Genomic DNA, 15811 nt, shown 5'->3' with positions numbered 1-15811 from the left:
CAATTTCGCTGTCTGTGAACTGTCATTTGAGGTTTGGTCTTGTCTAATATGTGTGTGAACTCGGACTTATTGGAAAACTTTTATTAGAGCCGTAAATTGGAGCCGTTTTTTTCAGTCAGGAGCAACGCGTCAAAGGCAGCAAAAAATTGACAAAATATTGAGAACTGTTCTTTAAATTTGCCAGTATTTTTGTTGTTGTTGTTGACTGATTTTTCGGAAACTTATCGTATCCCTGTCCCATAGCGGCGAGTGTCTCAAAGCTTTGAGCTTGATAGTTGTTTGAATGGTCTCCTCGTATTCTCAATATAGCCCTTAGGAAGACAGACTTCATATTCTCTCTGGTAACTCACCAGAAAACTAATTAAAGGTGTCTGCGAACAGAGTATATTCTTCCTCAAAAAATATATATATACTCTGCCTGAAGGAAATGGCTGAGCAAGAGTTGCCGGCTAATTGTTCCAGCGAGTAATAAATGACAAGTGGTCCAGTGGAAGATTCTCAGAAGGCAACCCTTGTGTGACGGAAATATACGTCTTCACCTCTCCCATTCCACTAACCCTTCTTCGTTCCGTGCCCCCGCTATCCCTATCCGCAGGGGCTCAAGTCCCAGGGGATTCAAGAATCCGGATCACTCCAGGGATCCCTTCTCCCCAGTCTTCGACTGCTTCAATGAATAACCGCCAGAATTGAGAGAGTGAATGAAGACGCGAAAATAATTTAAAGCAGCCGGGAAAAAGTTTGGTACATTTTCCTGCCTATTTTTCTGACTCTGCGGCAACATCGACGAACCTTTTCTCACCATATCGTGCAGTATCACCACCTCATTATCCCAACAGAATCTCCTCTCTGTTCAAGAGAATAATATGTTTTGAATCTGGTTGTTATAAAACTGCGTTGCAAAATTTCCCCATTGTCTTAGACAGGTGTCGGAGACTAAGTTCGAAGTTTGGAGTTGAACTCAGAGATGAAAGTGGCCAAATTTTTGTCAAAAAGAGTATTATTGAAATAATCTTTCTAAATTTATTGCGCAAAACGGGCAGCTTTCTCTTTTTTGTCCCCTCTGCTCATGAAGTTAGCAGATACGTGAGTTACTCGGACTGAAGTGAGTTGGTACTGTGAATGGCGGGTGGGAAGACATAATTATCCCGTTCTTCCCCGAGTAGTGGGACGAATGCCGTGGAAAGAGGTCGAGCGTAGAGGCAATGACCCGCAGCAGGGCGGGAGTGGCTCCGGCGAATCCTTCGCCACCTCCCGGGGGTTTCATCCGTGCATCCGCGCCTTCGAGACGGCCGGCCGACCTGGAGCCTACCACAGGATGTACTGCCAGAACTGATTCAGGGGCGGAATAGCTCCGTGAAGTCAGCTGTATTGTCTTCTTTACGCCGTATATATCTCCAGTATACAACGAAAGAGACTTGTGCTTATAATATTGTCAGCTGAAAAAAATCTTTCTATACCGTTTCTCTTGCACGCAAGGGAGGTAAAATAAAATAATGTTTCCCCAGTGGTATCGCGAATGAAGATTCAGTTCATCAGAGAAGGAATACGCTCAGACTTTATCTCCTCCGAGGTTCGTTTTCTAAATTCCGAGAGAAATCTTAATTGAGGATTCATCGTGGGTTGTCTTTTGGTGGAGAAAATTTATATTCTTGGTCAACAATGTTAATCCATGAAAAGGATTGTCAAATTTTGTCGTAAGAAGTCGTATGAATGTTTTGCGATTCTGTCAGATAGTTTTGAAGTTTTGGGACATACTCCTTTTCAATCGTCAGAGTTTTAGATTGGTTTTGCGATTTTTTCATACTTGAAAGCATTTATTGACGTATTTTGAGAGCCTCCTTATTTTGTACCTTAAACAAGGTTATTAGATTTTTTATACGAACCTTTTCAAATCAGTTCTTTAACCGTATAAGGATTATTATTTTTCGCAGTTATAAAGAAAATAGTGTAAACCTTTTGCCGTCCCTTTGACGTTTTTTTTAAGGTCTTGATGAGGGTCAACGTTTAATTCATAGTTTGATGCTCGTCAGAAAATATCCGTTGCAGACGTAACTAAATGATTCTGAAACTACCAGTGAAATGTGGTCAAAGTCTCACAAAGATATTTTGGCAGGGGAGTCCCTTTCGTTACAGTGGATACGGACATAACTATTGAATCGATTCGTCGCCTCTTATTGTCGAAAAAAGGCGACGGAAGAGGGAGCTAAGTGCAAAAATCAATCGGCTATTGTTTTTGCGGCGGTGATTCATTTGTGGTCAAACTTCAACTTCGGTGCTTTTAATAAGTGTAGTGCATAGTGACGCCCGACGGGAAATATCGGAACTGATATACAAGATAAGGAGAAGTGCTGATGATCGAGGATCGCCCTGTCAAGAGGAAACATCAAAAGACTCCAGCCATGGCGAGTTTTCGAGGGCTGCTGGCGCCTCTGGTGATGATCTCCCTAATCATCTCAACAGGTAGGACTCATCGGCAAGGTTCTCAAATCGAAACTAATTGCAATTAATTTCGAAGCACTCGTTCTTTAGCAGTCTCATCACTCGCGCTCAACCGCTCGTATTTTGTCTTTACTTTGTGATTACTTTTGCATGAAGCTTAAAACATACATTATCATTCTCAGGACATTTTCAGGCTCAATAGAGTTTTATGAATATTTTATTGTATCTCAAATAGTTAAGTTTTACTCTTTTGAAAATACGAGCATATAAGTTTATGTGATTAAAGAAAACTATAATTTAGATGGGCTTTCTCTATAAACCCTAAAAATTTCAAGATGATAGCATAATTTTTTACTGCTTAATGAAGAAATACGACGGGTCCAGTGGAGATATTGGTTGAAAATGGTTGGAAAGCAAATTTTATTTGTGTGTAATGTAAATTTCATACAAATTAGCATTTGACAACTGATCATGTTCTTTTCCTATTGTCTCTAGGAAAATTTATTAGACTTCATTAGACTTTAATTTTTTCTGTTCTTATCAAATACGCATATAGACGGTTTTCATTACTTTATGTACATTATATGCGTTAATTTTAAATGCGAACTTTCTAAAAAGGCATACCTACCACAAACAATACTTGGCTAATACTCAAAATTTTACGTTCTCGAAAAATGTCTGTATTATAGAATTGGAAATAAATATTACACTATTTGCATTCTTTTTATAACATTGCAAATATTATCACCTTCGTTTTCGTATGAAGATTTTCACGGCTTCTTTTATCAATGTGGGTGAGATCATCGTCTTTTATCAAGAGAATGTCCCATTCAATGAATATTCATATCAAGAGAATGATAAGAGAATGGGACATTATTTTGATAACGCTCCAAGTAGGAGTGAAACGTTGAGTAAGATAATATTACCTACGCAGCAATTCCCGAAAACAACCACCAATATTATCACTTTCGGTTGGTGAAAAGTCTCGTTCACACATTCCTGAAAAATCTTCAATGTATTACTTAAGATTTAACCATGCATTTTAGGCAGTTTCTGATTATAAAAATCACGCGTTGATATTGCCGATTCTAATTTTTCTATACTTTTCCCTGAAAAAATCCGATTTCTTCGGAATTCCTTGCAAAACGATAATATAAGCATTTCGTAGCTCTTTTTAGCAAAACATTTATGCTCTTTTAATAAATTGCAGACTCTCCTACTCTTAGTCACTCATGCCCATTCAAAGCCGCGTATCCTGGAACCTGGGTGCAGGACTCGGAACGTTCCTCATCACTCAAGCGTCTTCCCGTTTGAAGCCGCAGCTCAGTTCCTAAGGTTGTTTGGAATTCTCTATGCGGGTAATCTGCAATAATGGAGTTTCTATTACCATCTGATGTAGGCTTACTCGCATAAAAAAATTAATTACCTCGCATTAACCTCATTTCAGCGTTGTATTAGATACTGGAAGTTTCGAAGATCCTTGATGTGCTCCCTTACCAAGCCCCATTCGCTAAATGAACAAAAGTTCGTTTAGACTCGAGAAGGAGATATTGCCGTCGAAAATGTCAAACTGTCCCTCAAAATGTATAATTTTTACTTCCTAACGTAGGTTTCATTCGTGGTAAATAAACAGGGACGATGACGAAAGTCATATGAAGCTAGCTGCTCTTCGCGTCAAATAAAATATTAAATGACGAAGGAATTGGTCAATATATGAGCCGTAAAAGAAAATGTTTCGCAAAGAATGACATTCTTAAAAAAAATATTTTCTAAACGCTCTCACTGTAGCGACAATTTGCGGAGAGGCATAACATTTATTAACCGCAACAGTAGACTATGTAATTAGGTCTTATTTTATGCAAACGTCAGAATGTAAGTTCTCTTCACATTTTATTTGAACAAATTATCTAAGTTCTAGATATTACATATTAAAAGCTAGAAATTATGTTTTATTCAAGGAGGATTTACATAGCTCAACATCAGACTCAATTTCCAATCAGAATTTTTGTTCATTAGCTGAAGTTATCAGCATAAATTTGTTGACATAATTTTCGCCATGCTAACACCTCTCTATGTGTAGGAGTTTCAAGTTTTACTGGAGATGTAACTGCCCAATTTTTAGCACTTTGATAAAATAAAAAAATTACAAATGGTCTTTGGAGCCGGATAAAAATTATTCATTTATCATGGCCTAGCCTCGTGAGAAATGATTTCAGTTATGTGTGAAAGTAAGAGTAACTTTTTCCCAGTGAAAAATGCCAATTTTATTCCAAAGCATACTATGTAGGTAGTAAATAGTAGAGCAGTTTTATGTACCATCAAGGTAAATTTTGCAATAATCCAAAAAGTTCCAAGCATCGTTGAAATTATTTACACTAAATAGATTTTCTGTTATTATTAGTTGTTGAGTAGTCACGAAATACCGTTGTCCACCAGTATTGTTTTCTTTACGATGAGGAATTACAAGATAGACCACATATCGTAACAATAAGGTATTCGTGTTTTGAAACAATTAATACCGCTGGGAAAAATCTCATTGTTAGTAACAATAGGTTAAATGGATTGAAATACATGTGCTGAAACTAAACCATCTTTTATGACTTAATGTCATAGTACGCAAAAATTTCGGGTTATAGCCGTAAATAATCACGCTGTTACGCATATTTAAATAAATAAAAGATCGTAGCACTCTTTCACAATTTTTTTTACTGCGTACAACGCGTTTCGGCTCACTGAACCATCATCTGGTACAAGACAAGATGGCTCAGTGAGCAAAAACGCGTTGTACGCAGTAAAAAACAAATTGTTGAAAAGTGCTACAATCTTTTATTTATTTAAATATGTCTAACTTTTGAATTGAAGCCACCAATTGAAGCCTGAATCTGATGAACTTACGCTGTTACGCTTAGAATTTTATCTTTATCGGATCGGATAACTTAATTTAGGTATTACGTTTAATGGGTTACCTGTCGATGTTTATAGCAGAATTCTTACCCAATTTTATAATTGTGGCATTTCGATTTTATGCTGGCACATCATACGATTCTTGCCCTTTTTTAGCCGTAAAATGTGTTACTCTTTTGAATTATTTCAGTAAAATTTCCTTGTTTGCTCACCACATGCATTTTTGTAGGAAAGCGACACATCGAGATGCATCACAGCCTATTATTTCACTCTTCTATGTCGCTTACCAATTCACAAACACGCCATGAGTTTGCACCGAGATGAAAATCTCCCAAATGATTTACCGTCATGAGAAATATTCGGATGCTTGGAAGCGCTGAATCCCACTGCGGCGGCTATGCAGCGCATCTAGCGCTAACGCCGCGAAACATTCTCCGTTGATCTCTGAGGTAGAAGCAATCGGTTCGTCTCGCTGGTTATATTTTCGCTAGTGCTTCACCGGGCTCTACGTTCTAGCTGACGCGGCGCTGTGCCGCGGATGCACTTCGCTTTGGAAAATGCATGCAGGATATCCAAAAAGCCCCGTCAATGGTCTCTCGCTTGCATTCAGTTCACGCGTTTAGTTGAATCAGAACGAGAGTAACCGAGGCGTGGATAGATCCCCTCTTCGAGTAACAGAGGGAAATAGTCTCAGGTAAATTAAAATTTCTTCTTTTTTTTTTCAAGGCCATGTTTGAGTACGGAAAATGTTTTTAGTGTATCGGTTGGGAATATTTCTAGGTTTCACCCTCTCTTTGCTATTTTTTCATTTCAAAGTCATCGAAATGACTGCTGCAAAATTATTTTGTTACAGTAGTTGAGTGTTTATTGTAAAAATATTCATAAATGGATTCAGATTACTGTACGTGTGTGTTAACATACCACAGTGATTTTTTGGAATGAGTTAAACATAGCACCGTTTCTTACACTCATAAAGTTGACTGAAGCAGGCGAGATATAAAGTATACATGGAATGTATACATGTTGGTTAAAGGAAAACAAGATAGCACTTTTTTCCACAATTATTACTTTGTTAATACGTTTTTCAACCTCTAGATAATCATCAAGGACATTTGGATTTATGTGACTGATATCGGTTGAAACGCGTAGACCGAAGTGAAATTTCTGGAAAAAAGTGCTGTCCGGTTTTCTGCAACCATTCTTGAAATTGTATTAATGTACCATAGTGACAGTCTTGGTATTTATTATAAGTTTACGTTATTCAAAAGATAACGATCCATGATGCATATTTTTTCAATTTTCGGTACACGTATATTAAGATCTAGACGACTATGGAACTTTCGAAAATGCTCAGTTACCTCACGTTTAGCAACATTATCTTGATTTGCTATCCCCGTGAACCAATGCCTATTTAGAGGTAGTTTGCAAGACCATCTTAAGGGCTTTGCATAAGTGCATTAGCATTGCATTAGCCTTGTGAGCAGTTATTCTTCGTTTGCATTTGAAAAGGCAATTCAAGCAACCCGAATATGTCGATTTAAGCTGCTTTACTCGAAACGCATGGAATAATCTACAATATGTAAGATCAGAGTAAATGCGAATATTTTTATCTTTTTTAAAAAACTGTCTATTGAAAGAAAAGCGATAACGTAGAAACACACGAAACTCACTATGCGCATTTTGGTGTTTTCACTGTAGTTGACACAATATCGTTTTGGCCGTGAATTTTCTTTACACGAATAAGGTGGGGGCAATTCCACAATGATCTCCTTTGAAATTTCCTGGACAACAGCAACAAACTAGTAAGAGGTGTTAATGAGACAAAGTTTCTTACCCGTCACTGCAATAACTTTGAAATTAAATGATTCATTTTGAAATAGAATTACCCATTCTTCCTGCGATGTCCTCCACGTCCCTATATTTTCCTTCCACTACAATGAGAACGGGTGAGGGCGGCCGCAAGCTAACACTGATTTCACTGCGAGTTAACACTGATTTTCTATAATTCTATAGGTTATATATGGAGCATACCGTGTTCATAGCGTACTCGTAGGGGTATGAAAAATAAAAAATCGTTGTATATAATTATAATTTTGCAGGACCTGTACTTCCTAACTATGCTCGTGATGCGAAGGCAATAGTCAATCATTCTTACTTAGGAAATATGAAACATTCAATTGTTATTCAATGCTTGTGATTACCATACCGTTTCCTCGATTTCAACACATTTAACATTTTACGCGTTAAAAATAGTAACGTGATATGAATCACATTTTGAAAGTATCGTTTGGTCAAAAGAGATGAAATGTTTATAACTTTTTGGCATTGCCTACATTTTGGTTACTTTACGGATTTCTTTCCCATCTGTCCATATTGTTGGGTTGTAGACCTACATGAAAACCCTTATACAAAAATAGTTTGTGCTACCAGATTTCATGATTTTATGTTGTTTATACCTTTCATTTGAGTTCGAGGCTAATTTTCGAAGCACGAGCAAAATGCCCACAACTTACACCACCTTTCGCTACGCAAGTCCTGATGAATACCAAACTCAATCATTTCATACGTATTTTTCGTATTTTAGGAGTATTAGTAGATATCAACGCCATGCATACAGTAAAATTTGCTGTAAAATTATTTCAGAGTCCATACCATGAGGATTTAAAATAATTGAGTAGAACAATGGCACATCAACCGTTTGTATTATCGCCATCAGATTCGATATCCCTCTCGTTTTCTAGTAATCCGTTTTCAAAATCACTTTGACATGAGTTAATGTCTTCTATTTTCGCAGTGTGATTACTCCTTTTAAAAAGTATCATCAAACACTATTGAATATTTTTTTATCATTTTTCAAATATATCGGGATTTTCCAAGTGAGTTTTTTTTATAAGTATGATAATTGCGGAATTAAAACACGACTTTTCCTCTACATTCACTATATCATGTACATTTTTGATTAGTTCATGAATTTCACTGCCACCGACACACGCATCGATTAGTTGATTTGAAGCACTAATTATGCGATGAGAGTGGCACAGCATTACATAACCTACGCTTAACGAACGAACACTTAAAATGATTTAAATGATGCGTTTAAACATAGTTTGGCCAGAGGCTTGCATTAACAAAGTAAATACTCATGTTCACCAACGTGCAAACATTCCGTTGAGGAAAAATATATTTGTAATGAACCCGTTCATCCTAATATACGCCGAATGTTCTGCTACTTAAACTATCGTCCTTATGAAGCAATGCCTTTATCTTTGTGTATTTTTCGAACGTTATCTGCAAAAGATTCTTCCTTACGATAAATTACACGTGAGAACCATAGTATATTATTCGCAATAATAGTATTACTCAGGTGTTAAATCGATTACAACAACACGCATATCCAAAGTTTAATACACTAAATGGTTGTTAGTTTAAATTATAAACGTATTTAACAACTTCGCGATGAATATCACGAAGCTATTAGCATGTAACGTTCCGTTAGCATGTAATGTTCCGTTACTAGCATATGTTAGGCTTTCGGGATTTCGAAAGTGAGAATTTTGATATTCTTAATAAATATCAAAAACTATTTTATCATTTCATCTTTTATTTGTCTATGTGAAGAATGCGCGCTTCGGTGAAACGTGAAATAGATTGCTGTTTCCATTTTTTTATGTTCTAGGAATACATAAATCACTTCTACTTCTCCAACAATCGCTCTTTTAGTACCTACCTTACATGCATTGAAATCTCGGGAATTTTTTTAAACTACCAGTATTTTACGTCCACATGTCATTTTGTTGGTTACCGTTCATGCTGTGCCCTTATCGAGCATGGATACGCGTTTTTTGTGTGCCCCGTGCAGCTCTTTTGTTTTGCGCGTCCCTTCCGACCTTTTTGTGCTCGAGCTCAATGCACTCGGTGCTGGGTTGGCTTCCGTTACTCGTAAAATGAATGCACACGTTTACAACTGTGGTGCAGCGATCCACTCACTTCACTTACCTTCCCCTCTATAGCCCACTGCATGCATGACTCTTTTCTTCACCCCACCGGTCGCGTATTTATAACTCGCGGCGCGCGTAGCCGAGACCTCAAGAGGAAATATAAACCTGAGAAATTTTTGGATTCCACGCATGCCGTAACCATTGTTATGGAAAAATCTCATACCACGTGATCCCTGATGGGTGTGATTGTTTAATTGCAACAATGGTCAAATACAAGCGTTTTGTATGTCTTTTTTATTTAGATTTTATTATTTAACATTGAATTTAAGTCAAAGGGAGGCTCCAATATCTTTTTCGCCGCTTTTCTTAAGCTGTGATTACAGATTTAATGGATTCTTCATTTTTTAAGCCTCAATTTTTTTACCAATTGGTCAGTGAACAATTAAATAATGAAAAATATTTCATTATAACCATCAACTATCTTCCGGTCATATATTTTGCATTATAACCTACATGTATGGTGCAGCTGCCACAATTAGGACCCAGTGCGTCGCAACTAGCCGCTATCTACTGTGTTACATTTGTTTTACTTTTAACGTATAACACTGAAGTAATGCGTAGCTGAGGGTATGCTGTATGTTCTGGATATTAGAACGATTTTAATCTATTCCTGACGCATGTAATTGGCGTAACCTTACTCAATATTATATGTCTAGCTTATGAGTTAGTTCTGAGTATTAGCGCGTACATATTCTGTTGGAACTGTCTGAAGTCACAGTATCAAATCCTCCTGAGTGTAACCTATGTACTGCGCCGTTCGTCGCTTGAAGGTTTTGATGTTGCCCTCAGCTTTTGGTTATAGCGCAGCCACTTTGAGAGCCCTTGTTTATATTTACTTAGAGGTTCCTAAACTCGCTGGTGCAACGATCCACTCAAATCTCCCCTTCCCCACTTTCCCGATGCATGTTTGCCTTCCTCACCCAACCCATCGACTCGTTTCCGCCCGTAACCCCACCTTCCACCTCGGCCAACTCTTCAACGATTCCCGCGGGTTCAACGATGCCCGTGCACGCTGCGGGCATTTGATTCACGAATATTACAAAAGAGGATACTCAAGTCGGCCTCTAAATGTGTTGTCGCCCACCGTGCATTTAAATGGGTTTACAAAAGTCACCACTCACGTCGCTGACGGAGAAAGTGATCCGAGTTTCATGGGGTAATAAGGTATAATTAGGGGTCTTAACCGAAAATCATATGCATGATGACGTGATCTATCAAATTCATAATTTTTCAATGTCATTATTTGCCACCACAATGATTATTCTGCAAAATACTGGATCGCATTGCACTCATCACCGCACCGAGGACATTTTTTATTTATTGATTTTTTAAAATTTTCAATCTTTTTGCACACCTCCGAAAACTGCATTGTTCGGCCTTTACATCGGGGTTGATAAGATTTAATCAGCAATCCTGCACAAACTTCCATGCCCTGGATTAGGGTAACTTAACCAGGCGGGACTCGAACCTGCGACCTTTGGTTTGGTAGGCGAGGACTTTACCTCGCCGCCATAGAGGCCAGCAAAATTTTAAAAACTAGTTAAACTGCGAGTCAATGAAAAATATTGTATTATAATTCTTAATTATCTTCCAATATAATATTTCACACATTATACTATGTACTGTAGTCTTTTACCAGGGGACAGTGGCGCAGCTAAGAATTAAGGCTGGGGGGGTGGGTTAAGGCGCAAGTAATACTTGGGGTTGCGGGATATTGCATACCCGCCAGGGTAAGCGGGATTTGCGGGGGCTCCTCCAGAAAAATTGTAATGGTTCAAAATGGAGAGATTTACGGATTTTTGAGAGATATTTGAATGGTCATAACACTATTCTATAAGTAATCCCAGTCCAATTAAGTAAAATAGATTAAACTAAAATATTTCTCTAAGCTCTGGGGGGGGGGAGGGTTATCCTCCAAAACCTCCCCCCTCCTCGCTGCGCCACTGCCAGAGGATGGCTCTGTAAGCCGGAGCGCGTCATACGCATTTAATAATTGTGGAAAAGCGCGTCTAACTTCTATTTCAATATGTCGAACTTCCACTATATCACGCCTGACCTTCCAATCCAGCCAACTCTTCAACGATTCCCGCGGGCTTCTAAACGCACCGTGCACTCTGCGGACATTCCATTGTGGCGGATCTGCCTCCTCTCACGTCCGTATACCCATCGGCGCGGCTGTTGGACGATGCGTAAAGGATGAATGGTGGGAGGGAATGAGGGTCGGGCGAGGAGCGAAATCCCTTCCACCACTTCCCGACCCACGCGCGCTGTCCTCGGAGTGTTTGCGTAAGTCTTCTGTTCCTCTCCACCCTTCGTCACTGTATGCATGTGGGGAGAATCAAGTGGGATCATTCAACTGCAATCAATCAGCATTATTTGCGAGATTAGCTGTCATCGTGGGGAGCGATATTGTCACCGAAACAGATAGTGCGGCGCACTTGAAAAGAATTTTACGGGAGATAGTCACAGTCTCCTCACTATATTTTGTTTCAGGTTATGTTATATGTTAATACGTGGAAAATGAAAAAAATAATAGTGGAGCAGAATTTTGCAGATTATATACATAATGTTGCCCAAGATTATAAATATTTGTTAAACCCAACTGCTTCACAGAATTAAGACTGTTTGTTGTAATAGGAAACCGTAAGGAAACAGTCGAAGAATTGCATTGCGGAGGGTGTGATTAACTTCGATATTAAAACGTTTCTTTCGAAATTTTCATGATCGTTCTTTCACCCATATCAGTGGCGTCATTTTATGTTTCCTATATTTCTGTGTAGCTTAAGATTTGGATGTTAAGTATTTGTTTTATTGCACTTTATAGCTATTTATGTAAATTCTTCTGAGTGTATCATGTGTAGTGCCCCGTTTGTGGGATTACATCACCTCTGAGGGCTAATTGTTAGAAAAGAATATCTCCTGTGTTTTCTTGTATATCTTATTCAATCAACAAACTTACTCGTGGTTGGCGAAATATTACATTTTCAATACGATTGAGAGATTCAGTAGGAGGAATCGAGGGTTTTAAGAAGTTTCATTGAATGATACGAGTACAGTACAGCGAATAAATGATGTGGAAGATGTGTTTTCGGAGTTATTCCACTTAAAAAGAGCATTTACATTAAGTGCACAATGTTGATGGCAAAGCTAACCCTTCGTGATCCTTACGGTTTTTCTTCATGAGTTGAAGCCCTCCGCAGGGGTATTCCTTCCACCAAAAATGTCTAACGCAGATATAATTTGAAGTGCTGGCTAGCAGGAATCGCTCGCGTATTTTATTTTCTTACTACAGTACATGAATAGTGATAATGACCAATTTTCTCAGAGCCAACGATCGATACCTCCTCTCCCTCCTTTAAATTCTCAGCAATGTACCTAGACCTGAAATTTGATCGAGTTTCCAAACAGAGATACTGGTGAAATTTTTGGCATTTTTCAATTTTTGCGCATGGAAACAATAGAGAAAAAAAAGTCCCAGATAGGCAGATTCCGACGATTGTTTTTTTTACATGCCGTTAATATTAAATTTAAACTTTACTTCCCTTTCAGTCAATATTCAAAAAGAAGAAGAAGGAATATCAGGATTCATATGAAATGTATTTATGTGTTTCATTTGCATACCTTTCCCATTTCCCATAATAATACCGAGGAATTGGGGATATCAGTGTTGGCCTCAGAATGCGCAGCCACCTTGAGCATCTTATTTATTGCTGGGGGAACAAAATGTTTTTCATTGATTGGCCATTTATTTATTACAATATTGATCACTTCATTTACACTGACCCTGCCCTGTGAAATACAATCACCTTGACGTTTCCCTCCGATACTTCTCATGTTCCCCCACCCTCCTGTCGGTACGTAAACTCGCAACACATCAGCTTTAGCATACAGTTAAATGACTGTAGAACTATTTGAACAAAGTCATAATAATTGTGTGCGAAGTTGTACCGAGCTCAATTATTTCAGTATAACAGAATCTTACAAACCACACCTATCAGCATCAAGTCAACAGATCATCACGACACCTGGTTTAGTTCATTTAGTTACCTCCTACTACAGCTAACGTTCAACGTTCGATTATTATAACAAGCTGGCCACCCGGCGTTGTTCGGAAAGGATAGTACTCAGAGAAGTTGGAAACTTTTTTTTTGTTTTGTCTTTCATCATATCAAGAGGTGTGCATACCCGGCAGGATTACGAACCGCAAAAGTTGTATGACGTGACCTAAAAAACTTTATTGAGAAATCAACGCATAAGACGCGTTGCACGCGCCCAAAAGTGGCACTTTAGGGCTTAGGAGCACGAGATTTTGCTACGTAATAACTGTCACATTCGGTACAGCCGTATGAAAACGTATTGTGGACAGACAAACAGACTTGCTCTTTTATACGTACACAAATAAAATTAAGGCGCGCAACCTTTTTTAAGAGAAATATTCTTAGATTAATGAAATATTTAGTATTGCATTTTTCAAAACCTTATCAATATTTACTATTCGCTCCAAATCCTTGATCTATAGTGCAATCTGCATTATAATTAACCCTTGTTGCAATGCTTCTGTTCTTAGTCTCCTTCTCTGTTTGCCAGGAATCGCTAATGGAAATTCGTTGTTGTCTTAAGCTGTAAATGCCTATAGGGCAGCCAAATCGTGTTTGTGTTTGTCACTGGTCACTGTAGCAGAATTGAGGGAGGCGATGTATGCGGTTGCTATGGCTACGAGGGTGAGAATCAGTTGATGAGATGAATTTCAGACTTCAACTATATTTAAAACTCTCAATGTACTGCTCCTTCACGTAGAACCCTGACGTAAATCGATAGGGGCCGACGAAAGGGTAGTGCTTAAATCAGTTTATCAGACAAATAATGCAGAGAAAGTTATAAGCAGAAGAGGTTCCAGGGATAAGTTACCATAATGCATTGTATGAATGTATTTTGTAAATAAAAATTTAAAACTTTCAAGCCTTTTTCAGAATGATATCAGGATGATCAAATATAAATATCTTGTCTGCCATTTATTTTGCATATAAAGATGAAAATCTTTTGTGAATAATCCAGTGTGATCTCAGGAAGATCGAGAACAAAGTTTCCTGGTGTGAGTGCATCATCTATAGTTAAAAAAATTACAAATTGAATCTTTCATCTCTTGGCCACTTGCATTTATATTTCTGTTCATTGTCTCTTCCTCTGCTTGTCTGGAATCGCTAATGGATATTCGTTGTTGTCTTAAGCTCTGAATGGCTATAGGGCAGCCAAATCGTGCTTGTGTTCACCACTGATCACAGTAGCAGAATTAGGGGGAGAGGTCGTATGTGGTCGCTGTGGCTTCGGGAGCGGGGAATCAGTTGATGAGAGCTCCCATCGTGATGCTTCGATCTAAATGGAATCCGGAGCCAGGATGCGATCGTTGAAGATAAAGGTCAGTTGGTGCCCATACCCGGGATCATAGCCTTTAATGGGCAGTCAAGGTGTCGTATAACGTTGGCGTCGATGATCTTAAGTCTGCTGGTGCATGGGTTAAGTAGCGATCTATCAGCACGTTATGCCTCCCAGCCATAAATTAGGTATATTTTTGGTTGCCATTTTCGGCATTCATTGTTGCTTAGATGAGTTATAAGGCCCCCCACACACATTCAGTTTGGCCTCAAGGCCTGCGGCTCCGGCCAAACTGCGCAGTCCCGGCCTCAAGGCCCGGCCTTGAGGCCGGGCCGGAACGTGTATGGCAGGCCTAAGAGCACGTTATCTTCTCAATTTGAATCTATTTATAAATAATCTATGTAATATCATTTCCTTCTAACTTTCACGATATTTGCATGCTATTTACGGACAGTAGGCTCCCATATCGAATTCTCGTTTCGCACCCGCCTCTTTCCGTCACTGGGATTATTTCGAACGGTTTAAAAAATGAACCAATTAGTGGATTAAGTTATTACAAGTTTCAACTACATTTATGCCGATTTGTCAGGAAAGAGGAGTGTGGATTTTCTTAAACACCCTTATATACTCAGAATGGTAGGATGTAGCTTTAAGGCCATGGTTTGTGGTAATGTCTAAATGAGGAAGACTATTTTTTCGTTATAGCTAATCTCTCCCATTTATATACCGAATCATCTCCTTAACCTCGACATCTGGTCCGAGCCAAAGGAAATTTTGTCCATTAGGAATTCAGCTATGATTACGCGAATTAAGCCATGATTATCTACACATATTTGCTGTTAATCCTTTGATATCGTCAGTAATGGTAAAGCGAAGTGATATTAAAATCTATTTAGCGCCATTACCGCAGTTTTGAATTCTTAAATTTGATGCTTAACGAATGGGGAAATTTTTTTCCAATCCAGTTTTTAGCATGTTTTGGTGTTTCCTATTGGAATTAAAGTAAAAATTCTCAAAAGATTTGGCATTTACATGTCTCTATTCTTATTTGGGTTACTCAAGAATCAAATTGCCTAAAGCGGATTTCCAGTGAGGGA

General features: G+C 38.5%; 1 protein-coding gene across 1 annotated transcript in view; it reads left to right on the top strand.

Annotated features, from left to right (window-relative positions):
- The first annotated feature begins 1919 nt into the window (after nt 1-1919).
- The window catches only part of LOC124165689 (lachesin-like), a 270532-nt gene continuing 256640 nt past the window's right edge, over nt 1920-15811 (top strand). The window contains exon 1 of the mRNA XM_046543173.1: nt 1920-2460. Coding sequence (XP_046399129.1) covers nt 2352-2460 — 109 coding nt within the window. The 5' untranslated portion in view covers nt 1920-2351. The remainder of the gene's footprint in view (nt 2461-15811) is intronic.

The sequence above is a fragment of the Ischnura elegans genome, chromosome 9 (assembly GCF_921293095.1).
Source record: "Ischnura elegans chromosome 9, ioIscEleg1.1, whole genome shotgun sequence".
In the NCBI taxonomy this organism is placed as follows: Eukaryota; Metazoa; Arthropoda; class Insecta; order Odonata; family Coenagrionidae; genus Ischnura; species Ischnura elegans.
This window is presented reverse-complemented; position numbering and strand designations above follow the sequence as displayed.